General features: G+C 43.2%; 1 protein-coding gene across 1 annotated transcript in view; it reads left to right on the top strand.

The window, feature by feature from the left end:
* Window positions 1-24798, top strand: part of TTN (titin) — a 269907-nt gene that overhangs the window by 219920 nt on the left and 25189 nt on the right. Inside the window, exons 286-295 of the mRNA XM_045842158.1 lie at window positions 103-17208; window positions 17827-18123; window positions 18225-18812; window positions 18906-19208; window positions 19328-19624; window positions 21094-21381; window positions 21493-21792; window positions 22050-22352; window positions 22452-22757; window positions 22869-24635. Coding sequence (XP_045698114.1) covers window positions 103-17208; window positions 17827-18123; window positions 18225-18812; window positions 18906-19208; window positions 19328-19624; window positions 21094-21381; window positions 21493-21792; window positions 22050-22352; window positions 22452-22757; window positions 22869-24635 — 21555 coding nt within the window. The remainder of the gene's footprint in view (window positions 1-102; window positions 17209-17826; window positions 18124-18224; window positions 18813-18905; window positions 19209-19327; window positions 19625-21093; window positions 21382-21492; window positions 21793-22049; window positions 22353-22451; window positions 22758-22868; window positions 24636-24798) is intronic.

A 24798-nucleotide genomic window follows, 5' to 3' on the forward strand; every position in this document is an offset into this window, starting at 1 on the left:
TACCTTTTTCAACAAAGCTCATTTGAGGGTGGTGATATTTCACATAATTTATCCGAAAGCCAAACTCTTAATATATATGTTTGTGTCTTCATTTCCTTGCAGATCCTCCAGGACCACCTTCTAATGCACGTGTCACTGATACGACAAAGAAGTCTGCTTCTTTAGCATGGGGCAAGCCTCATTACGATGGTGGACTTGAAATCACTGGCTATGTTGTAGAGCATCAAAAAGTAGGAGAGGAGGCCTGGATAAAAGATACAACAGGAACTGCCCTCCGAATCACTGAGTTTGTTGTCCCTGATCTTCAGACGAAAGAAAAATACAATTTCAGAATCAGTGCCATCAATGATGCAGGTGTTGGGGAGCCAGCAGTGATTCCAGATGTTGAAATTGTAGAAAGGGAAATGGTGCCTGATTTCGAACTAGATGCTGAGCTTCGAAGAACACTTGTCGTTAGAGCAGGACTCAGTATTAGAATATTTGTGCCAATCAAAGGTCGTCCTGCTCCTGAAGTGACATGGACCAAAGATGATATCAACCTTAAAAACCGAGCAAACATTGAAAACACGGAATCATTTACTCTTCTGATTATCCCAGAATGTAACCGATACGACACCGGTAAATTTGTGATGACTATCGAAAACCCTGCTGGGAAGAAGAGTGGCTTTGTTAACGTCAGAGTCCTGGATACACCAGGCCCCGTCCTTAACCTCAGGCCTACTGAAATCACAATGGACAGTGTCACCCTGCAGTGGGAGCTCCCCCTGGTAGACGGGGGCTCACGTATAACAAACTATATTGTGGAGAAACGAGAAGCAACTCGGAAATCTTACTCCACAGTCACCACTAAGTGCCATAAATGCACGTATAAGGTTACTGGCTTGTCTGAAGGATGTGAATACTTCTTCAGAGTGATGGCAGAAAATGAGTATGGAATTGGTGAGCCAAGAGAAACAACAGAACCCGTAAAAGCCTCTGAAGCACCGTTACCACCAGACAGTCTGAACATTATGGATATAACTAAGAGCACGGTCAGCCTGGCATGGCCTAAACCAAAACACGATGGTGGCAGTAAGATCACTGGCTATGTGATTGAAGCCCAAAGGAAAGGCTCTGACCAGTGGACTCACATCACAACTGTGAAGGGGTTAGAATGCGTTGTGAAGAATCTAACCGAAGGGGAAGAATACACCTTCCAAGTGATGGCAGTGAACAGCGCAGGGCGCAGTGCCCCTAGAGAAAGCAGGCCCGTTGTTGTCAAGGAGCAGACAATGCTTCCAGAATTGGATCTCCGTGGCATTTATCAGAAATTAGTCATTGCCAGAGCTGGTGACAACATCAAAGTTGAAATCCCAGTGCTTGGTCGACCGAAACCCACAGTTACTTGGAAAAAAGGAGAGCAACTTCTTAAACAGACACAGAGAGTTAATTTTGAAAATACAGAGACTTCAACCATCTTAAATATCAATGAGTGTGTGAGAAGTGATAGTGGACCCTATCCATTAACGGCAAGGAACATTGTAGGCGAGGTTGGTGATGTCATCACCATTCAAGTCCATGATATCCCAGGACCACCTACTGGACCAATCAAATTCGATGAAGTTTCATCTGATTTTGTAACCTTCTCTTGGGACCCACCTGAGAATGACGGAGGTGTACCAATAAGCAACTACGTAGTAGAAATGCGACAGACTGACAGTACTACTTGGACTGAGTTAGCAAGCACCGTTATACGCACTACCTATAAAGCCACCCGCCTTACTACCGGAGTGGAGTATCAATTCCGGGTAAAAGCTCAAAACAGATACGGAGTGGGACCAGGCATCACATCAGCATCTGTAGTGGCCAGCTATCCTTTTAAGGTGCCTGGGCCTCCTGGTACCCCCCAGGTAACTGCAGTTACCAAGGACTCCATGACAATTAGCTGGCATGAACCTCTCTCTGATGGTGGAAGCCCCATTTTAGGATATCACATTGAAAGAAAAGAACGAAATGGTATTCTCTGGCAGACTGTGAGCAAAGCATTAGTACCAGGCAACATTTTCAAATCAACTGGACTTACAGATGGTATTGCTTATGAATTCCGAGTGATTGCAGAAAACATGGCAGGCAAAGGCAAGCCAAGCAAGCCCTCTGAACCTGTGCTGGCACTGGATCCCATTGACCCACCAGGGAAACCAGTTCCTCTAAATATTACTAGACACACAGTGGCACTTAAATGGGCTAAGCCTGAATATACTGGAGGCTTTAAAATTACTAGTTACATAGTTGAAAAGAGAGACCTTCCTAATGGACGATGGCTGAAGGCCAACTTCAGCAACATCTTGGAGAATGAATTTACAGTCAGTGGCCTAACAGAAGATGCTGCCTATGAGTTCCGTGTGATTGCCAAAAATGCCGCGGGTGCTATTAGTCCGCCATCTGAGCCATCGGATGCTATCACATGTAGGGATGACATTGAAGCCCCGAGGATAATAGTGGATGTTAAGTTTAAGGATATGGTTACATTAAAAGCAGGTGAAGCATTCAAGCTGGAAGCCGATGTCTTAGGTCGCCCACCTCCGACAATGGAATGGACCAAAGATGGAAAGGAGCTTGAAGGCACAGGAAAATTAGAAATAAAAATTGCAGATTTCTCTACTAATCTGGTAAACAAGGACTCATCAAGAAGGGATGGTGGTGCCTATACCCTTACAGCAACTAATCCTGGGGGTTTCGCCAAACATATTTTCAATGTCAAAGTTCTTGATAGGCCAGGCCCACCTGAAGGACCTTTAGCCGTATCTGATGTGACATCAGAAAAATGTGTGTTGTCCTGGTTGCCTCCATTGGACGACGGAGGTGCCAAAATTGATCATTATATTGTCCAGAAACGCGAAACCAGCAGATTGGCATGGACAAATGTAGCCTCCGAACTCCAAGTAACAAAACTAAAGGTCACTAAGCTTTTGAAAGGCAATGAATACATATTCCGAGTCATGGCAGTAAATAAATACGGAGTTGGAGAGCCACTGGAATCAGAGCCTGTGCTTGCCGTAGATCCTTACGGACCTCCTGATCCGCCTAAAAACCCTGAGGTCACAACTATCACTAAAGATTCCATGGTTGTCTGCTGGGGACATCCTGACTCTGACGGTGGAAGTGAAATCACCAATTACATTGTGGAACGGCGTGATAAAGCTGGGCAACGCTGGGTGAAATGCAACAAAAAAACGGTTACTGATTTAAGATATAAAGTGTCTGGACTGACAGAAGGACATGAATATGAGTTCCGGATTATGGCAGAAAACGCTGCTGGAATTAGTGCACCAAGCTCTACCAGTCCGTTTTACAAGGCTTGTGACGCTGTGTTTAAACCCGGCCCACCAGGTAACCCACGTGTTCTAGATTCAAGCAGATCATCCATTTCAATTGCTTGGAACAAACCTATCTATGATGGAGGGTCAGAAATCACTGGATATATGGTTGAGATTGCCCTTCCAGAGGAAGATGAATGGCAGATTGTCACTCCGCCAGCTGGACTCAAAGCAACTTCCTACACCATCACCAACCTCATAGAGAACCAGGAATATAAAATCCGCATCTATGCCATGAATTCTCAAGGGATTGGGGAACCTGCACTTGTCCCAGGAACTCCGAAGGCTGAAGACAGGCTGCTGCCTCCGGAGATTGAACTGGACGCTGACCTGCGCAAAGTTGTCACTATAAGGGCTTGTTGTACCCTGAGACTTTTTGTTCCAATCAAAGGAAGGCCTGCACCTGAGGTGAAGTGGGCCCGAGAACACGGAGAATCTTTAGATAAAGCTAGCATTGAATCCACAAGCTCTTACACCCTGCTTATTGTTGGAAACGTAAACAGATTCGACAGTGGCAAATACATACTAACTGTAGAGAACAGCTCAGGCAGCAAATCCGCATTTGTCATGGTCAGAGTACTAGATACACCAGGCCCTCCACAGGATCTGAAGGTAAAGGAGGTCACTAAGACATCTGTCACACTGACATGGGAGCCTCCTCTGCTTGATGGAGGTTCAAAAATAAAGAACTATATTGTTGAAAAGCGGGAATCAACAAGAAAAGCATATTCAACTGTTGCAACAAATTGCCACAAGACTTCCTGGAAGGTAGACCAGCTTCAAGAAGGCTGTAGTTACTATTTCAGGGTCCTTGCTGAAAACGAATATGGCATTGGGTTACCTGCCGAAACTGCAGAATCTGTGAAAGCATCAGAGCGACCTCTCCCTCCGGGAAAAATAACTTTGGTGGATGTCACAAGAAGTAGCGTGTCACTTTCTTGGGAGAAACCAGAGCACGATGGAGGCAGCCGGATTCTAGGCTACATCGTAGAGATGCAGAGCAAAGGCAGTGACAAATGGGTCACATGTGCCACAGTCAAAGTCACCGAAGCCACTATAAATGGATTAATTCAGGGTGAAGAATATTCCTTCCGTGTTTCAGCTCAGAATGAAAAGGGCATCAGTGATCCTAGACAACTAAGTGTGCCGGTAATTGCCAAAGATCTTGTCATTCCACCAGCCTTCAAACTCCTGTTCACTACTTTCACTGTACTGGCAGGAGAAGACCTGAAAGTTGATGTTCCATTCATTGGACGCCCCACACCAGCTGTAACCTGGCATAAAGATGAGGTACCGCTGAAGCAGACGACCAGAGTAAATGCAGAGAGCACGGAAAGTAATTCATTACTGACAATAAAGGAAGCCTGCCGAGAAGATGTGGGACATTACACTGTTAAACTGACCAACTCAGCTGGTGAAGCTACTGAAATTCTTAACATTATTGTTCTTGACAAACCAGGGCCTCCAACTGGACCAGTTAAAATGGACGAAGTGACAGCTGACAGTATTACTCTGTCCTGGGGCCCACCTAAGTATGATGGTGGAAGTTCTATCAACAATTACATTGTAGAAAAACGGGACACTTCCACAACCACCTGGCAAATTGTGTCAGCTACAGTTGCGAGGACGACAATAAAAGCTTGCAGATTAAAGACTGGATGTGAGTATCAGTTTAGGATTGCAGCTGAAAACAGATATGGAAAGAGTACCTACCTCAATTCAGAGCCTATTATAGCCCAGTATCCATTCAAAGTTCCTGGTCCTCCTGGCACACCATTCGTGACGCTGTCCTCCAAGGACAGCATGGAAGTGCACTGGAACGAGCCAGTCAGTGATGGAGGTAGCAAAGTCATCGGCTATCATCTAGAACGCAAGGAAAGAAATAGCATCCTCTGGGTGAAATTGAACAAAACACCTATTCCTCAAACCAAGTTTAAAACAACTGGCCTTGAGGAAGGCATTGAGTATGAATTTAGAGTCTCTGCCGAGAACATCGTGGGCATTGGCAAGCCCAGTAAAGTGTCCGAATGCTACGTAGCCCGTGACCCATGTGATCCACCAGGACGGCCAGAGGCCATCATTGTCACCCGGAACTCTGTAACTCTTCAGTGGAAGAAACCCACTTATGACGGTGGAAGCAAGATCACTGGTTATATTGTTGAGAAGAAAGAATTGCCTGATGGCCGCTGGATGAAAGCCAGTTTTACTAATGTCATTGACACTCAATTTGAAGTAACTGGCCTCGTTGAAGATCACCGATATGAGTTCCGAGTTATAGCTCGAAATGCCGCAGGAGTGTTGAGTGAGCCATCAGAAAGCACAGGAGCAATAACAGCAAGAGATGAGGTAGATCCACCACGAATAAGTATGGATCCCAAATACAAAGAAACAATCGTGGTTCATGCTGGTGAATTTTTCAAGATCGATGCAGATGTTTACGGCAAGCCAATACCAACTATCCAGTGGATAAAAGGTGATCAGGAGCTTTCAGGTACAGCTCGATTAGAAATAAAGAGCACTGACTTTGCCACCAGTCTGAGTGTAAAGGATGCAGTGCGCGTTGACAGTGGAAATTACATACTGAAGGCCAAAAATGTTGCAGGAGAGAGATCAGTTACTGTGAACGTCAAAGTTCTGGACAGACCAGGACCGCCCGAAGGACCTGTTGTTATAACAGGAGTTACAGCAGAAAAATGCTCACTGGCTTGGAAGCCCCCACTGCAGGATGGTGGGAGTGATATCATAAATTATATTGTGGAGAGGAGAGAAACCAGCCGCTTAGTTTGGACTGTGGTTGATGCCAATGTGCAAACTCTCAGCTGCAAGGTTACTAAGCTTCTTGAAGGCAATGAATATATTTTCCGCATAATGGCTGTAAACAAATACGGTGTTGGCGAACCTCTTGAATCTGAGCCAGTAGTTGCTAAGAATCCATTTGTAGTGCCAGATGCGCCAAAGGCTCCAGAAATCACCGCAGTGACCAAGGACTCAATGATCGTTGTATGGGAAAGGCCAGCTTCTGATGGCGGCAGTGAAATTCTGGGATATGTTCTTGAAAAACGCGATAAAGAGGGCATTAGATGGACAAGATGCCACAAACGTTTGATTGGGGAACTACGCTTGAGGGTAACTGGGCTCATAGAGAATCACAGCTACGAATTCAGAGTGTCAGCCGAGAATGCTGCTGGACTTAGTGAACCAAGCCCACCTTCCGCTTACCAAAAAGCCTGTGATCCAATTTATAAACCAGGACCTCCAAATAATCCCAAAGTCACAGATATTACCAGATCTTCAGTCTTCCTTTCTTGGAGCAAACCAATATATGACGGCGGCTGTGAAATCCAAGGGTACATTGTTGAAAAGTGTGATGTGAGCGATGGTGAATGGACAATGTGCACTCCACCCACTGGAATCCATAAAACAAACCTGGAAGTAGAGAAGCTCTTGGAAAAGCATGAGTACAACTTCCGCATCTGTGCTATCAATAAAGCTGGAGTTGGAGAACATGCTGATGTCCCTGGACCTGTTATAGTTGAAGAAAAACTAGAAGCACCAGACATTGATCTTGACCTAGAACTGAGGAAAATTATAAACATAAGGGCAGGCGGCTCCTTGAGGTTATTTGTTCCGATCAGAGGTCGTCCTACACCAGAAGTTAAATGGGGGAAGATGGATGGTGAGATCCGAGATGCAGCTATAATTGACGTCACTAGCAGTTTCACCTCTCTTGTTCTTGATAACGTCAACCGATATGATAGTGGAAAATATACTCTCACCTTAGAAAACAGCAGCGGAACAAAGTCTGCCTTTGTTACCGTGAGAGTCCTGGATACACCAAGTCCACCTGTTAACCTGAAGGTCACAGAAATCACTAAAGACTCAGTATCAATTACATGGGAGCCTCCTTTGCTGGATGGCGGATCCAAAATCAAAAATTACATTGTTGAGAAACGTGAAGCCACAAGAAAATCATACGCTGCAGTTGTAACAAATTGCCATAAGAATTCTTGGAAAATCGATCAACTCCAAGAAGGCTGCAGTTACTACTTTAGAGTCACAGCTGAGAATGAGTATGGTATTGGCCTTCCCGCCCGCACTGCTGACCCAATTAAGGTTGCAGAGGTCCCACAACCTCCAGGAAAAATAACTGTGGATGATGTCACCAGAAACAGTGTCTCCTTGAGTTGGACAAAGCCTGAACATGACGGTGGCAGTAAAATCATTCAGTATATTGTGGAAATGCAAGCTAAACAGAGTGAGAAATGGTCCGAGTGTGCTCGTGTCAAGTCCCTTGAAGCAGTAATTACCAACCTAACTCAGGGGGAAGAATATCTTTTTAGAGTTGTTGCTGTCAATGAAAAGGGAAGAAGTGATCCTAGGTCTCTTGCAGTTCCAATAGTTGCCAAAGATCTGGTCATTGAGCCTGATGTAAAACCTGCATTTAACAGCTACAGTGTACAGGTTGGACAAGATCTGAAAATTGAAGTGCCAATCTCTGGTCGTCCTAAGCCAACCATTACATGGACTAAAGATGGTGTTTCACTGAAGCAGACTACAAGAATCAATGTTACCGATTCACCTGACCTCACAGTACTCAGTATTAAAGAAACTCATAAGGATGATGGTGGGCATTATGGAATCACAGTTGCTAATGTTGTTGGTCAGAAAACAGCATCCATTGAAATTATAACTCTAGATAAACCTGATCCTCCGAAAGGACCTGTTAAATTTGATGATGTCAGTGCTGAAAGTATTACGTTATCTTGGAACCCTCCATTATATACTGGGGGTTGCCAGATCACCAACTACATTGTTCAGAAAAGAGATACAACCACCACTGTATGGGATACTGTTTCTGCTACTGTTGCCAGAACTACACTCAAAGTGACCAAACTGAAAACTGGTACAGAATATCAATTCAGAATATTTGCTGAAAACAGATATGGGCAAAGCTTTGCCTTGGAGTCTAGTGCAATTGTCGCTCAGTATCCCTACAAAGAACCAGGCCCTCCAGGCACACCATTTGTCACAGCCATTTCCAAAGACTCCATGGTCGTCCAGTGGCACGAGCCCGTCAATAATGGTGGAAGCCCAGTCATAGGTTACCACCTTGAAAGAAAGGAAAGGAATAGTATTTTGTGGACAAAAGTCAACAAAACTATTATTCATGACACCCAATTTAAAGCAGTCAATCTTGAGGAAGGCATTGAATATGAATTCAGGGTTTATGCTGAAAATATTGTCGGTGTAGGCAAAGCAAGCAAGAATTCTGAATGCTATGTAGCCAGAGATCCCTGTGACCCACCAGGAACCCCAGAAGCAATAATTGTTAAAAGAAATGAGATCACTTTACAATGGACCAAACCTGTGTATGATGGTGGAAGTGTGATTACGGGTTACATCGTAGAGAAACGGGATTTGCCTGATGGTCGTTGGATGAAAGCCAGTTTCACAAATGTCATTGAAACTCAATTTACTGTGTCAGGTCTTACTGAAGATCAAAGATATGAATTCAGAGTCATTGCAAAGAATGCAGCCGGTACAATAAGTAAACCCTCTGACAGTACTGGGCCAATAACAGCCAAGGATGAGGTTGAACTCCCAAGAATTTCAATGGATCCAAAATTCAGAGACACAATTGTGGTAAATGCCGGAGAAACATTCAGGCTTGAGGCTGATGTCCACGGAAAGCCCCTGCCAACCATTGAGTGGTTACGAGGAGATAAAGAAATTGAAGAATCTGCTAGATGTGAAATTAAAAACACAGACTTCAAGGCTTTACTTATTGTAAAAGATGCCATTAGAATCGATGGTGGACAGTATATTTTAAGAGCTTCCAATGTGGCAGGTTCTAAGTCATTCCCAGTAAATGTGAAAGTATTAGACAGACCAGGACCTCCAGAAGGGCCAGTCCAGGTTACTGGAGTCACTGCTGAAAAGTGCACTTTAGCATGGTCCCCACCACTACAAGACGGTGGCAGTGACATTTCCCACTACGTTGTTGAAAGGAGAGAAACAAGTCGACTTGCCTGGACTGTTGTAGCTTCCGAAGTTGTGACCAATTCTCTGAAAGTAACCAAACTCTTAGAAGGAAATGAATATATTTTCCGGATAATGGCTGTCAACAAATATGGTGTGGGAGAGCCATTGGAATCTGCACCAGTACTGATGAAAAATCCATTCGTGCTTCCTGGACCACCAAAAAGCTTAGAAGTCACCAACATTGCCAAGGACTCCATGACTGTCTGTTGGAACCGTCCCGATAGTGATGGTGGAAGTGAGATTATTGGTTACATTGTAGAGAAAAGAGACAGAAGCGGCATTAGGTGGATAAAATGCAATAAACGCCGTATCACAGATTTGCGTCTAAGAGTAACAGGATTAACAGAAGATCATGAGTACGAATTCCGGGTCTCTGCAGAAAATGCTGCTGGAGTTGGAGAACCAAGTCCAGCAACAGTTTATTATAAGGCTTGTGATCCTGTGTTTAAACCTGGCCCACCTACCAATGCACATGCTATAGACACCACCAAAAATTCAATTACAGTTGCCTGGGGTAAACCCATCTATGATGGTGGCAGTGAGATCCTGGGGTATGTAGTAGAACTTTGTAAAGCAGATGAAGAAGAATGGCAGATAGTTACTCCACCAACTGGCCTGAAAGCCACTCGATTTGAAATTGCAAAACTCACTGAACACCAAGAGTATAAAATACGAGTCTGTGCGCTCAATAAAGTTGGTTTGGGTGAGGCTACACCAGTTCCTGGTACTGTGAAACCAGAAGATAAACTCGAAGCACCTGAACTTGACCTTGATTCTGAATTAAGGAAAGGGATTGTTGTAAGAGCTGGTGGCTCTGCCAGAATTCACATTCCATTCAAAGGCCGTCCAACACCTGAGATCACTTGGTCTCGAGAAGAAGGTGAATTCACAGACAAGGTTCAAATTGAAAAGGGATTAAACTATACCCAACTATCAATAGATAACTGTGATAGAAATGATGCTGGAAAATATATTCTCAAGCTGGAAAACAGCAGTGGATCTAAATCTGCTTTTGTAACTGTGAAAGTTCTTGATACCCCAGGACCACCACAGAATCTGGCAGTCAAAGAAGTGAAGAAAGATTCTGTCATCCTGGTATGGGAACCACCCATCATTGATGGAGGTGCAAAGGTCAAGAACTATGTTATTGACAAACGTGAGTCAACCAGAAAAGCATATGCTAATGTCAGCAGTAAATGCAACAAAACAAGCTTCAAAGTTGAAAATCTTACAGAAGGAGCCATTTATTACTTCAGAGTGATGGCTGAAAATGAATTTGGAGTTGGTGTTCCAGTAGAAACTGTTGATGCTGTGAAAGCTGCTGAACCTCCTTCCCCACCAGGAAAGGTCACACTCACCGATGTGTCCCAGACCAGTGCTTCGCTCATGTGGGAGAAACCTGAATATGATGGCGGTAGCAGAGTCCTGGGGTATGTTGTTGAAATGCAGTCAAAGGGAACTGAAAAATGGAGCACTGTGGCTGAATCCAAAGTCTGCAATGCAGTTGTTACCGGTTTGAGTTCTGGACAAGAGTATCAGTTCCGTGTCAAGGCTTACAATGAGAAAGGAAAGAGTGATCCCAGAGTGCTGGGCGTTCCTGTCATAGCCAAGGACTTGACTATACAGCCTAGTCTGAAGTTGCCATTTAACACCTATAGTGTCCAAGCTGGAGAAGATCTTAAAATAGAAATTCCAGTTATTGGCCGACCAAGACCTACAATTTCATGGGTCAAAGATGGTGAGCCTCTTAAACAGACAACAAGAGTAAATATTGAGGAAACAGCTACTTCAACTATTTTGCACATTAAAGAAAGTAGCAAAGATGATTTTGGAAAATACACCGTAACGGCAACAAACAGTGCAGGTGCGGCAACAGAAAATCTCAGCATTATCGTTTTGGAAAAGCCTGGACCTCCAGTTGGACCAGTTCGGTTTGATGAAGTTAGTGCAGACTTTGTGGTCATATCTTGGGAACCTCCAGCTTATACTGGTGGCTGTCAAATAAGCAACTACATTGTAGAGAAGCGAGATACAACCACTACCACTTGGCAGATGGTATCAGCAACAGTTGCAAGAACAACCATTAAAATAACCAAACTGAAAACAGGCACAGAGTACCAATTTAGAATTTTTGCAGAAAACAGGTATGGTAAAAGTAGCCCTCTCGATTCTAAACCAGTTATTGTACAATATCCATTTAAACTACCTGGACCACCTGGAACTCCTTTTGTGACCTCAATCTCCAAAGATCAAATGCTTGTACAATGGCATGAGCCAGTTAATGATGGAGGTAGCAGAGTTATTGGCTACCATCTCGAACAGAAAGAAAAGAACAGCATCTTATGGATGAAATTAAATAAGACTCCCATTCAAGATACCAAATTCAAAACAACTGGGCTTGATGAAGGCCTTGAGTATGAGTTCAAAGTTTCTGCTGAAAATATCGTTGGCATCGGCAAGCCCAGCAAAGTGTCAGAATGCTATGTTGCTCGTGACCCATGTGACCCACCAGGTCGCCCTGAAGCCATTGTGATTACAAGAAACAGTGTCACACTGCAGTGGAAGAAACCTGCCTACGACGGTGGTAGCAAAATAACAGGCTATATCGTAGAAAAGAAAGATCTCCCAGATGGCCGTTGGATGAAAGCCAGCTTTACCAATGTATTAGAGACTGAATTCACAGTGAGTGGACTTGTAGAAGACCAAAGATATGAATTTAGAGTAATTGCAAGAAATGCAGCTGGCAACTTTAGTGAACCATCTGAGAGCACTGGTGCCATTACTGCCAGAGATGAAATTGATGCACCAAATGCCTCACTGGATCCAAAATACAAAGATGTCATCGTTGTTCACGCAGGAGAGACTTTTGTGCTGGAAGCTGATATCCGCGGCAAACCTATACCTGATGTTGTTTGGTCTAAAGATGGAAAAGAGCTTGAAGAAACAACTGCTAGGATGGAAATCAAGTCCACTCTTCAGAAAACAACTCTCGTTGTCAAAGACTGTGTACGGACTGATGGAGGACAATACATTCTGAAACTGAGCAATGTTGGTGGCACAAAGTCTATACCGATCACTGTAAAGGTACTTGATAGGCCAGGGCCTCCTGAAGGGCCTCTCAAAGTCTCTGGGGTTACTGCAGAAAAATGTTACCTGGCATGGAACCCACCTTTACAAGATGGTGGTGCTAGTATTTCACATTACATCATTGAAAAGAGAGAGACGAGCAGACTCTCCTGGACCCAGGTTTCAACTGAGGTGCAGGCCCTTAACTACAAGGTCACTAAACTTCTTCCTGGAAATGAGTACATTTTCCGCGTCATGGCTGTGAATAAATACGGTGTTGGAGAGCCTTTGGAATCTGAGCCTGTTGTAGCCTGTAATCCTTACAAACCGCCAGGTCCTCCTTCACCACCTGAAGCTTCCGCAATCACCAAGGATTCTATGGTAGTAACATGGGCACGCCCAGTGGATGATGGAGGTGCTGAAATTGAGGGTTACATTCTTGAAAAACGAGATAAGGAAGGCATTAGATGGATCAAGTGCAACAAGAAAACACTAACAGATCTCCGAATGAGGGTAACTGGTCTTACTGAAGGCCATTCCTATGAATTCAGAGTTGCTGCCGAAAATGCAGCTGGCGTGGGTGAACCTAGCGAGCCATCTGTTTTCTATCGTGCGTGTGATGCTTTGTATCCCCCAGGCCCACCAAGTAATCCAAAAGTGACCGACACTTCCAGATCTTCTGTCTCCCTGGCATGGAATAAGCCAATTTATGATGGTGGTGCAGCTGTCAAGGGTTATGCCATTGAATTCAAAGAAGCCAGTGCTGATGAATGGACAACTTGTACCCCACCAACAGGCTTACAAGGAAGGCAGTTCACAGTGACTGAGCTTAAAGAAAATACTGAATATAATTTCCGTATCTGTGCCATCAATTCCGAAGGTGTAGGTGAACCTGCAACTATACCTGGTTCAGTTGTTGCTCAAGATCGGCTTGAGCCACCAGAAATAGAACTTGATGCCGATCTCAGAAAGGTGGTCATTCTGCGTGCAAGTACTACTTTACGCTTATTCGTCACTATCAAAGGTCGACCAGAACCTGAAGTTAAATGGGAAAAGGCTGACGCCATTCTCACTGAGAGGGCTCAGATTGAGGTGACCAGCTCATATACAATGTTGGTCATTGATAATGTTACCAGATTTGACAGTGGTCGGTACAACCTGACACTAGAAAATAACAGTGGGTCCAAAACAGCTTTTGTTAATGTCAGAGTTCTTGATTCACCAAGTGCCCCTGTGAATTTGACTGTCAGAGAAGTGAAGAAAGACTCAGTGACATTGTCTTGGGAACCACCTCTTATTGATGGAGGAGCAAAGATTACCAACTACATTGTTGAAAAACGAGAAGCTACAAGAAAAGCATATGCTACTGTGACAAACAATTGCACTAAGAACACTTTCAAAATCGAAAATCTACAAGAAGGATGTTCTTACTATTTCCGAGTCTTGGCTGCCAATGAATACGGGATTGGCTTGCCAGCTGAAACAACTGAACCCATTAAAGTTTCTGAACCACCCCTCCCACCTGGAAGAGTAACTCTTGTTGACGTGACCCGTAACACAGCTACAATTAAGTGGGAAAAACCAGAAAGTGATGGTGGCAGCAAAATTACTGGTTATGTAGTTGAAATGCAGACTAAAGGGAGTGAAAAATGGAGCACTTGCACACAAGTTAAGACTCTAGAAGCAACTATATCTGGCCTGACGGCAGGAGAAGAGTATGTCTTCAGGGTAGCTGCAGTCAATGAAAAAGGAAGAAGTGATCCAAGACAACTTGGAGTGCCAGTGATTGCAAGGGATATTGAAATAAAGCCTTCAGTCGAGCTTCCCTTCAATACTTTCAATGTAAAGGCTAAAGACCAACTTAAGATTGATGTTCCCTTCAGAGGAAGACCTCAAGCTACTGTAACCTGGAAGAAAGATGGTCAGACTCTTAAGGAGACAACTAGAGTCAATGTTTCTTCTTCAAAGACAGTAACATCACTGTCTATTAAGGAAGCTTCAAGGGAAGATGTCGGAACTTATGAATTATGTGTTTCAAACAGTGCCGGATCCATAACAGTTCCTATTACAGTGATTGTCCTTGACAAACCAGGACCTCCAGGACCTATACGTATTGATGAGGTTAGTTGTGACAATATAACCATTTCTTGGAATGCTCCAGAATATGATGGTGGCTGCCAAATTAGCAATTACATCGTTGAAAAGAGAGAAACCACCTCTACAACATGGCACGTAGTTTCACAAGCAGTTGCGAGAACATCCATTAAAATAGTGCGTCTGACAACAGGAAGTGAGTATCAGTTCCGTGTTTGTGCAGAAAACCGCTATGGAAAGAGCTCCTACAGTGAATCTTCAGCTGTTGTGGCCGAGTATCCATTCAGCCCCCCAGGGCCTCCTGGTACTCCTCAAGTTGTGCATGCCACAAAATCAACCATGCTTGTCAGCTGGCAAATACCAGTAAATGATGGAGGAAGTCAAGTAATTGGCTATCACCTTGAGTATAAAGAAAGAAGCAGCATTCTTTGGTCAAAAGCAAATAAAATTCTCATCCCCAATACTCAGATGAAAGTCTCTGGCCTTGATGAAGGACTGATGTATGAGTATCGTGTATACGCTCAGAATATTGCTGGAATCGGTAAATGCAGTAAGGCTTGTGAACCAGTCCCTGCACGAGATCCCTGTGACCCTCCTGGACAACCTGAAGTCATAAATATCACAAGAAAATCAGTGTCACTTAAATGGTCTAAACCACAATATGATGGTGGAGCTAAGATCACAGGATACATTATTGAGCGTAGAGAACTCCCAGATGGTCGGTGGCTGAAGTGCAATTTTACTAACGTACAAGAAACATACTTTGAAGTAACTGAGCTTACTGAAGATCAGCGTTATGAATTCCGGGTTTTCGCAAGGAATGCTGCTGACTCAGTTAGCGAACCGTCTGAATCCACTGGACCTATTACAGTTAAGGACGATATCGAGGCTCCAAGAATTATGATGGATGTCAAGTTCCGAGATGTTATTGTTATCAAAGCTGGAGAAGTCCTGAAGATCAATGCAGACATCGCAGGGCGACCTCTGCCAGTGGTTTCCTGGGCCAAGGATGGTGTAGAGATTGAAGAAAGGGCGAGAATAGAAATTGTCTCAACAGACTACAGTACTTTGTTAACAGTAAAAGACTGTGTCAGACGAGACAGTGGGCAGTACGTACTAACAGCGAGGAATGTTGCAGGAACTCGGTCTATGGCAGTTAATTGCAAGGTACTTGATAAGCCTGGCCCACCAGCAGGACCACTTGAAATAAATGGCCTCACCTCTGAGAAATGCTCTCTTTCCTGGGGACCTCCCCAAGAAGACGGAGGTGCCAGTATTGACTATTATATTGTAGAAAAACGTGAAACGAGCCGCCTTGCCTGGACAATATGTGAAGGAGAGTTAAGGACAACATCTTGTAAAGTAACCAAGTTGCTCAAAGGCAATGAATACATCTTTAGGGTTACAGCTGTTAATAAATATGGTGTTGGTGAGCCGCTGGAAAGTGTGGCTGTCAAGGCACTAGACCCATTTACAGTTCCGAGTCCACCCACATCTTTGGAAATTACATCTGTGACCAAAGAGTTCATGACACTTTGCTGGGCAAGACCTGAGAGTGACGGAGGCAGTGAGATCTCTGGATATATAATTGAAAGACGAGAGAAAAACGGCCTACGATGGGTGCGTGTAAACAAAAAACCAGTTTATGATCTGAGAGTGAAATCCACAGGACTTCGGGAAGGATGTGAATATGAGTATCGGGTTTTTGCAGAAAATGCTGCTGGCCTAAGCCTTCCAAGTGAAACCTCTCCCCTAATTCGAGCAGAAGATCCAGTGTTCTTACCATCTCCTCCATCCAAACCAAAGATTGTAGACTCAGGCAAGACCAATATAACTATTAACTGGGTTAAGCCTTTATTTGATGGCGGGGCCCCAATAACTGGATACACTGTAGAATACAAAACATCTGATGAAACCGACTGGAAGACTGCCATTCAGAGCTTAAGAGGCACAGAATATACAGTAAGTGGATTAACAACAGGAGCCGAATATGTTTTCAGAGTAAGATCTGTCAATAAGGTGGGTGCCAGTGATCCCAGTGAAAGTTCTGATCCCCAAATAGCAAAGGAAAGAGAAGAAGAGCCTGTATTTGATATTGACAGTGAAATGAGGAAGACCCTGGTTGTCAAGGCTGGTGCCTCATTTACCATGACTGTGCCTTTCCGAGGGAGACCAGTACCCAGCGTCACGTGGAGTAAGCCAGACACTGACCTCCGCTCTCGAGCTTATATTGATTCCACAGACTCTCGTACGTCACTGACTATTGAAAATGCCAACAGAAATGATTCTGGAAAATACACATTAACAATTCAGAATAATTTGAATGCTGCTTCACTGACCTTAGTTGTCAAAGTTTTAGATTCTCCTGGCCCTCCAGCCAATATTTCTGTGCATGATGTCACCAAAGAGTCTGCCGTGTTATCCTGGGATGTTCCTGAAAACGATGGTGGAGCGCCAGTGAGGAATTACCACATAGAAAAACGCGAGGCCAGTAAGAAAGCATGGGTCTCTGTAACCAACAACTGTAACCGCCTCTCCTACAAAATTAACAACTTGCAAGAAGGGGCGATTTACTACTTCAGAGTCTTTGGAGAAAATGAGTTTGGTGTTGGTGCACCAGCAGAAACACAGGAAGGAGTAAAAATAACAGGTATGTTTAAAGAACAAAGAAAATCTACAAATCCATATTAATTATCCTACATTAGTGTGAATCACTCTAATTACTGTTTAATCTTAAATGATTTTGGTTCACACCTCAAACAATTTATAATATAGCACAAAATGAAATCTCTCATAGAGAACATTTTTGTTGATAAAAATATAAGTAGAAATTTACATAGCTGGAATTGGATAATGTATGTTGAATTTAAGTATAATTGCATTTAACTATGTATGTAGTGTGTATGTGCAGAAATTATATGATGAAGTTTCTTACAAGACTGTTCATCTATCATTTAATCTGGTCATTTGACACAATTTGAATTTGAGTTTGACACCACAAGCAATGGCATGTAGTGAGTGGCAAAAGCTCAGAAGCCAAACTGGTCATATAAAAAATAAGAAAGTCAAAAAAAAAAAAAAACCCCACAGTAGTGCTAACCAGTATGGCTCAGTTGGCTGGGCATCTTCCCACAAAAAGTAAGAAACTCTAATCAGCATAAATATTCAGCTTTCATTTAAATTTTTTCTTTTGATAATGCAGGAAGAACATACATGAATAAAAATGTTGTAATCATCTTTCCTTTCTTTCGATGTCTTACTTCCTTAGAAAAACCAAGCCCACCTGAAAAACTTGGAGTAACAAATGTATCCAAAGACAGTGTTTCCCTGGCCTGGCTGAAGCCAGAACACGATGGTGGAAGCAGAATTGTACACTACGTCGTTGAAGCACTAGAAAAAGGACAGAAAAACTGGGTTAAATGTGCCGTGGTAAAGTCAACCCATCATGTTGTTTCTGGCCTGAGGGAGAATTCTGAATACTTCTTCCGGGTATTTGCAGAAAACCAAGCTGGCTTGAGTGACCCAAGAGAGCTGCTTCTTCCCGTTCTTATTAAGGAGCAGCTAGGTATGTCCAATTTTATGTAGAAGCAAAATTTGAAATTACTTGCTTTGCTTTGATTTCTAAAAATTCTTTTCGCCTTCATTTGCCATACCCTTCTTTTTCAGAACCACCTGAAATTGATATGAAGAATTTCCCAAGTCATACGGTGTATGTGAGAGCCGGTTCAAACCTTAAAGTTGACATTCCGATTTCTGGAAAACCACTGCCCAAAGTGACCTTATCAAGAGATGGTGTCCCCCTGAAAGCAACCATGAGGTTTAATACTGAAGTTACTGCTGAGAACCTGACCATCAATCTCAAAGAAAGTGTTGCTGCTGATGCTGGAAGATATGAAATCACAGCTGCCAACTCCAGTGGAACAACCAAAGCTTTTATTAACATCGTCGTACTGGACAGGCCCGGTCCCCCCACTGGCCCTGTTGTTATTAGTGATGTAACTGAAGAAAGCGTGACTCTCAAATGGGAGCCACCTAAGTATGATGGTGGGAGTCACATTACCAATTACATTGTACTCAAGAGAGAGACAAGTACAGCAGTATGGGCCGAAGTGTCTGCAACAGTTGCCAGAACCATGATTAAAGTCATGAAACTGACCACAGGAGAAGAATACCAATTCCGCATCAAGGCAGAAAACCGCTTCGGCATCAGTGACCACATAGATTCGGCATGTGTGACTGTCAAACTACCGTACAGTAAGTTGTCAAAATTTTCAGAGACTCCAGGTTTTAGTTTATATAAATGTTTTAAATGTCTATGTTAACTTACGGCATTTCTCTCTTTTGCAGCAAAACCTGGACCACCATCTACACCATGGGTCACTAATGTTACCCGAGAGAGCATCACCGTGGCCTGGCATGAGCCGGTGTCCAATGGAGGCAGTGCAGTTATAGGCTATCACCTGGAAATGAAAGACAGAAACAGTATTTTATGGCAAAAAGTTAACAAAATGGTCATCCGCACAACTCACTTCAAAGTCACAACAATCAGTGCTGGACTTATTTATGAATTCAGGGTATATGCAGAAAATGCTGCTGGAGTTGGGAAACCCAGCCATCCTTCTGAGCCAGTCCTAGCCATAGATGCCTGTGGTATGTATCTGTCATGGGCAAGATGCTTCTGATACTTAAAAATGCAAATCTCATTTCTCCAAGGCAAAATAATGTTGACATAGTGCTGGCTGCTAATCTGCTTTCTCTTATTACCACAGAACCACCAAGAAATGTCCGTATCACTGATATTTCAAAGAATTCTGTCAACCTTGCATGGAAACCACCAGCTTTCGATGGAGGAAGCAAGATTACAGGCTATATCGTTGAAAGACGAGACCTTCCAGATGGCAGATGGACCAAGGCCAGCTTCACCAATGTCATCGAGACGCAATTCACTGTCTCTGGCCTGACTCAGAATTCGCAGTATGAATTCCGTGTCTTTGCTAGAAATGCTGTGGGGTCCATCAGCAATCCATCCGAGGTGGTAGGCCCCATTACATGCATCGATTCTTATGGTAAGCGTTTTTAGCACTTTGAATCCCAACAGCAGTTAACTCAATAGCTTTTCTTAAGCTTTTTGGTCCTATTCTATAGAATAACTTTTAGCATACACCTTAGTTAGATTTTTAGAAGAAATTAGCCAGGAGGCTTAGGGAAAACTGGCTGGGAGTCTAAGGAAAATTTCTGCACCTCCCCAGGCCTCGACTTAACTGTAAAACTGAGATTTGGACTAGAGAATATGTAGAGGCCTTTCCAACTTCAATCTTGTATGATTCTCGGATTGTATGAGTCAGTGCTTTCACTCTTCTTTTTTAAATGATCAGAGTCAATAATTAAGACCATGGCTGAGTGCCCGGAGAACATTCCTCTTAAATAAGTGAAAGACTAAACCGAGGTGTTGATGATGGGATTGGCAGCAGCTCACGTTTCCCGGGTACTTTCCACACATTCTCTCCCATAGTTCCAACAGCCCCCAGATCAGCCCATTGTACAGTAAAGAAACTTGGGTTTAGAGTACTTTTGTAACTTCCCCAATATCAAACAGCTCATTAGTGATAAAGTGGAGATTCAAGCAGGCAGACTCCAGAACTCTCTGTACATTGCTATTAGTCTAAAATATACATATTTGACCATTTTGGAAAATAAGTAGCATGTTCAACTCAACAGTGGTTTAAAAATTAAAATTACACCAGAGTTAGGTTCCCTGGGACTTTTTTTTTCAGTTTCCCATTTTATCTATTCCCATGCCCATGCTTTGGAATCCCAGGGCTGCTCTTTATGAATCAGGCTTTGTGGACCCTGAATCAGTATTTTTGAGGCTGTGGAGCAAGTCAGATTTAGTTCTATCTCTCAGAACTGCTAAGCAGCATGGCGGAAAATCTACTCAGTGAAGTATGAAGCTCTTTGAGTAGGGAAATCAGACTTCAAGGGTCTGACATGACCCAGCCACACCTGACTATCAGTAACCTTCCATTCCCTCCCCTCCCCTCCCCTCCCCTTCCCCTCCCCTCCACTGCCCTCCCCTCCCCTGCCCTCCCCTCCCCTTCCCTTCCCTAGAAAGGAAAAGGAAAAAGAATAGGAGGTAGTTTGAGGAGGAGGAAGAAGAACCTAGCCTGAAAGAGAATGTATAATGCTGATTCTCCAATGATGTTCTCACAAGCATATCTCATTCCATCACTGGACTCAAACACCTCATAAACTTTAAAATACATTTCAAAGGCATTTAAGCCCCTGTGCAATTAATGCAGTGTCACTTGGGTACAGAGCTTGCTCACAATCTTTCTTACCCATTTGGGATACAAGAGTGACTTGTCAAATTTAAATGCTTAAAATAATGGGTAAATAAGATTAGAGCTACCATATGTGTGTATGTGTGGGTATATATATTTTCAAATAAAAGCCAATGACCTTACTTTGAAGTTATCACAATCATTTTTTTCATCCTCTTGATCTTTTAAATACTTATCATCTGTTTTTCCTGCAGGTGGACCTGTAATTGATTTGCCTCTAGAATACACAGAAGTTGTCAAATACAAAGCAGGTACATCTGTGAAGCTCAGAGCTGGCATTTCCGGCAAACCTGAGCCTACAATTGAGTGGTATAAAGACGATAAAGAATTACAAACCAATGCATTGCTGTCAGTCGAAAATACCACTGACCTTGCATCTATACTCATCAAAGATGCAAGTCGCCTTAACAGTGGAAGCTATGAATTAAAACTAAGGAATGCCATGGGCTCAGCCTCAGCCACCATCAGAGTGCAGATCCTTGGTAGGTGCCGAATAAAGGCCAACATTATATTTTGTTGGCTTAAAATTTAGTAATTTTAAATAACAGCCTCTTACAAATCCCTAACATATTGTTTCATTCTTTCATTGACAGACAAACCAGGGCCCCCAGGAGGACCAATCGAATTTAAGACTGTCACTGCTGAAAAGATAACTCTCCTGTGGCAGCCTCCTGCCGATGACGGCGGTGCCAAAATCACTCACTACATTGTGGAAAAGCGTGAGACAAGCCGAGTTGTATGGTCGATGGTGTCTGAAAACTTGGAAGAGTGCATCATTACAACCACCAAAATTATCAAAGGAAATGAATACATCTTCCGGGTTCGAGCTGTGAACAAATATGGAATTGGTGATCCACTGGAATCTGACCCAGTGGTAGCAAAGAATGCATTTGGTGAGACGTGATTTCATTAGAAAAACCAAAATCCAACACTTAGATATTTTACAACTAAATATAAGTTAATTTGCTAGCCTGTTAATGTTTTCTTAGAATGACCGATTTTCTTTTTACATCTTGTTATCATCCTTTTCACAAGGTAGAAAGTATAATAAATGAAGCTAATATTCTTGGATAAGATTTGAATATTGAAAGGTAGAATTTATCAGTAATGTGGATCCTCTGAACTCATTTTCCTTTTCCTTTCTAAATAGTCACACCAGGGCCTCCAAGCATACCAGAGGTGACAAAGATCACCAAGAATTCAATGACTGTTGTCTGGAATAGACCAGTTGTAGATGGTGGCAATGAAATAAAAGGCTATTTCCTTGAGAAACGAGACAAAAAGAGTCTAGGATGGTTTAAAGTCCTGAAGGAGACCATCCGTGACACCCGACAGAAAGTGACAGGACTCACGGAAAACAGCGACTATCAATACCGAGTTTGTGCTGTAAATGCTGCTGGACAGGGTCCATTTTCTGAACCATCTGACTTCTACAAAGCTGCTGACCCTATTGGTAAGTGCTCATAAATACAGCACCTTCCCCCATGTCTGTTTTCACATCACTAAATTGTACATGATTACGTAATTGCTATATTGTGAATGGCCATTCCAGATCCTCCAGGCCCGCCAGCTAAGATAAGAATTGCAGATACAACTAAATCATCCATCACTCTTGGCTGGAGTAAACCTGTCTACGATGGGGGCAGTGCTGTTACCGGATATGTTGTCGAGATGAGACAAGGAGAGGAAGAGGAATGGACCGTTGTCTCTACCAAAGAAGAAGTCAGAACAACAGAATATGTGGTATCTAACCTGAAGCCGGGAGTCAATTACTACTTCCAGGTATCTGCTGTCAACTGTGCTGGGCAAGGAGAACCTATAGTAATGACCGAACCTGTCCAAGCTAAAGATATACTTGGTATGTACCTACTGGTATGACTGCATTTTTGTTTTTTATTAGATTACCTCCAGGAAATCACTTATTTTCTTGTTTTAAAATTCACTGTATATGTCCATTTTATGTCTACAGAGGAACCAGAGATCGACTTAGATGTGGCTTTCAGAACCTCTATTATAGCTAAAGCTGGTGAAGATGTGCAAGTATTTTTGCCCTTCAAAGGCAGACCTCCACCTACGGTCACATGGAGAAAAGATGAGAAGAATCTTGGCAGTGATGCCAGATACAGCATTGAAAACACTGAATCGTCTTCATTACTCACCATTCCTCAAGTGACTCGCAATGATACAGGAAAATATATTCTCACAATAGAAAATGGAGTTGGTGAACCAAAGTCTTCAACTGTGAGTGTTAAAGTGCTCGATACGCCAGCCGCCTGCCAGAAACTACAGATTAAACATGTTTCTCAAGGCACAGTCACTTTGTTCTGGGATCCTCCTCTCATCGATGGGGGATCTCCTATAATCAATTACATCATTCAAAAGAGAGACGCCACCAAGAGAACGTGGTCTGCAGTGACAAACAAATGTTCTAGCACATCCCTTAAGGTAACAGATCTGTCAGAGAAAACTCCATTCTTCTTCAGAGTTCTTGCAGAAAATGAAATTGGAATCGGGGAACCCTGTGACACCATGGAGCCGGTGAAGGCCGCCGAAGTGCCAGCTCCTATACGTGACCTCTCAGTGAAAGATTCCACAAAGACATCTGTTACCCTGAGCTGGACCAAGCCTGACTTTGACGGTGGCAGTGTCATCACAGAATATGTTGTGGAGAGGAAAGGTAAAGCAGAACAAACATGGTCTCATGCCGGCATAAGTAAGGCATGTGAAATTGAGGTCGGCCAACTTAAGGAACTGTCAGAACTAGAGTTCAGAGTGTCTGCCAAAAATGAGAAAGGACTGAGTGATCCTGTCACTATTGGGCCAGTTACAGTGAAACAACTTGTAATTACACCTGAAGTTGACCTGTCAGATATCCCTGGGGCACAAGTCTATGTGAGAATTGGGCATAATGTGCACCTGGAATTACCTTATAAAGGGAAACCCAAGCCATCTATCAGTTGGATGAAAGATGGTTTGCCATTGAAAGAAAGTGAAAATGTTCGTCTCGGGAAAACTGAAAACAAAATTACTTTGAGTATTAAGAATGCCAAGAAGGAGAATGGAGGGAAATACAACATTATTCTTGATAATGCAATTTGTAGAAACTCATCTCTCATCACAGTCATCACACTTGGTCCACCATCAAAGCCCAAAGGGCCCATTCGATTTGATGAAATCAAAGCTGACAGCGTCATCATGTCATGGGATGAGCCTGAAGATGATGGAGGAGGAGAAATTACTTGTTACAGCATTGAGAAGCGGGAAGCTTCGCAAACTAATTGGAAGATGGTGTGCTCAAGTGTTGCCAGGACAACCTTCAAAGTTCCTAATTTAGTCAAAGATGCTGAATACCAATTTAGAGTGAGGGCAGAAAACAGATATGGAGTCAGCCAGCCACTTGTCTCAACCAATATTGTGGCAAAACACCAGTTCAGGATTCCTGGCCCCCCAGGAAAGCCAGTTGTATACAATGTGACTTCTGATGGAATGTCACTAACTTGGGATGCTCCGGTTTATAACGGCGGTGCAGAAGTCACTGGATTCCATGTTGAAAAGAAAGAAAGAAACAGCATCCTCTGGCAAAGAGTGAACACAACACCAATATCGGGAAGAGAATACAGAGCTACTGGACTAATAGAAGGCCTGGACTACCAGTTCCGTGTATATGCTGAAAACTCTGCCGGCCTAAGCTCACCCAGTGACCCGAGCAAATTTACCTTAGCAGTTTCCCCAGTAGGTAAGTGATTGACTATTATTCAAATATTTAATTCAGCAACTGAATATGCTGGTAACAAATCAAACACTGCTTTTCTTCCACATATCACCTCACACATATATCTTACTTGACTAGAGAGTTGGTCAAGTAAAGCAAGAACAGTGATTTTAAATCAATCTGATAA

Source organism: Phyllostomus hastatus, unplaced genomic scaffold (assembly GCF_019186645.2).
Source record: "Phyllostomus hastatus isolate PE091 unplaced genomic scaffold, TTU_PhHast_1.1 phas_contig_1, whole genome shotgun sequence".
Taxonomy (NCBI): domain Eukaryota; kingdom Metazoa; phylum Chordata; class Mammalia; order Chiroptera; family Phyllostomidae; genus Phyllostomus; species Phyllostomus hastatus.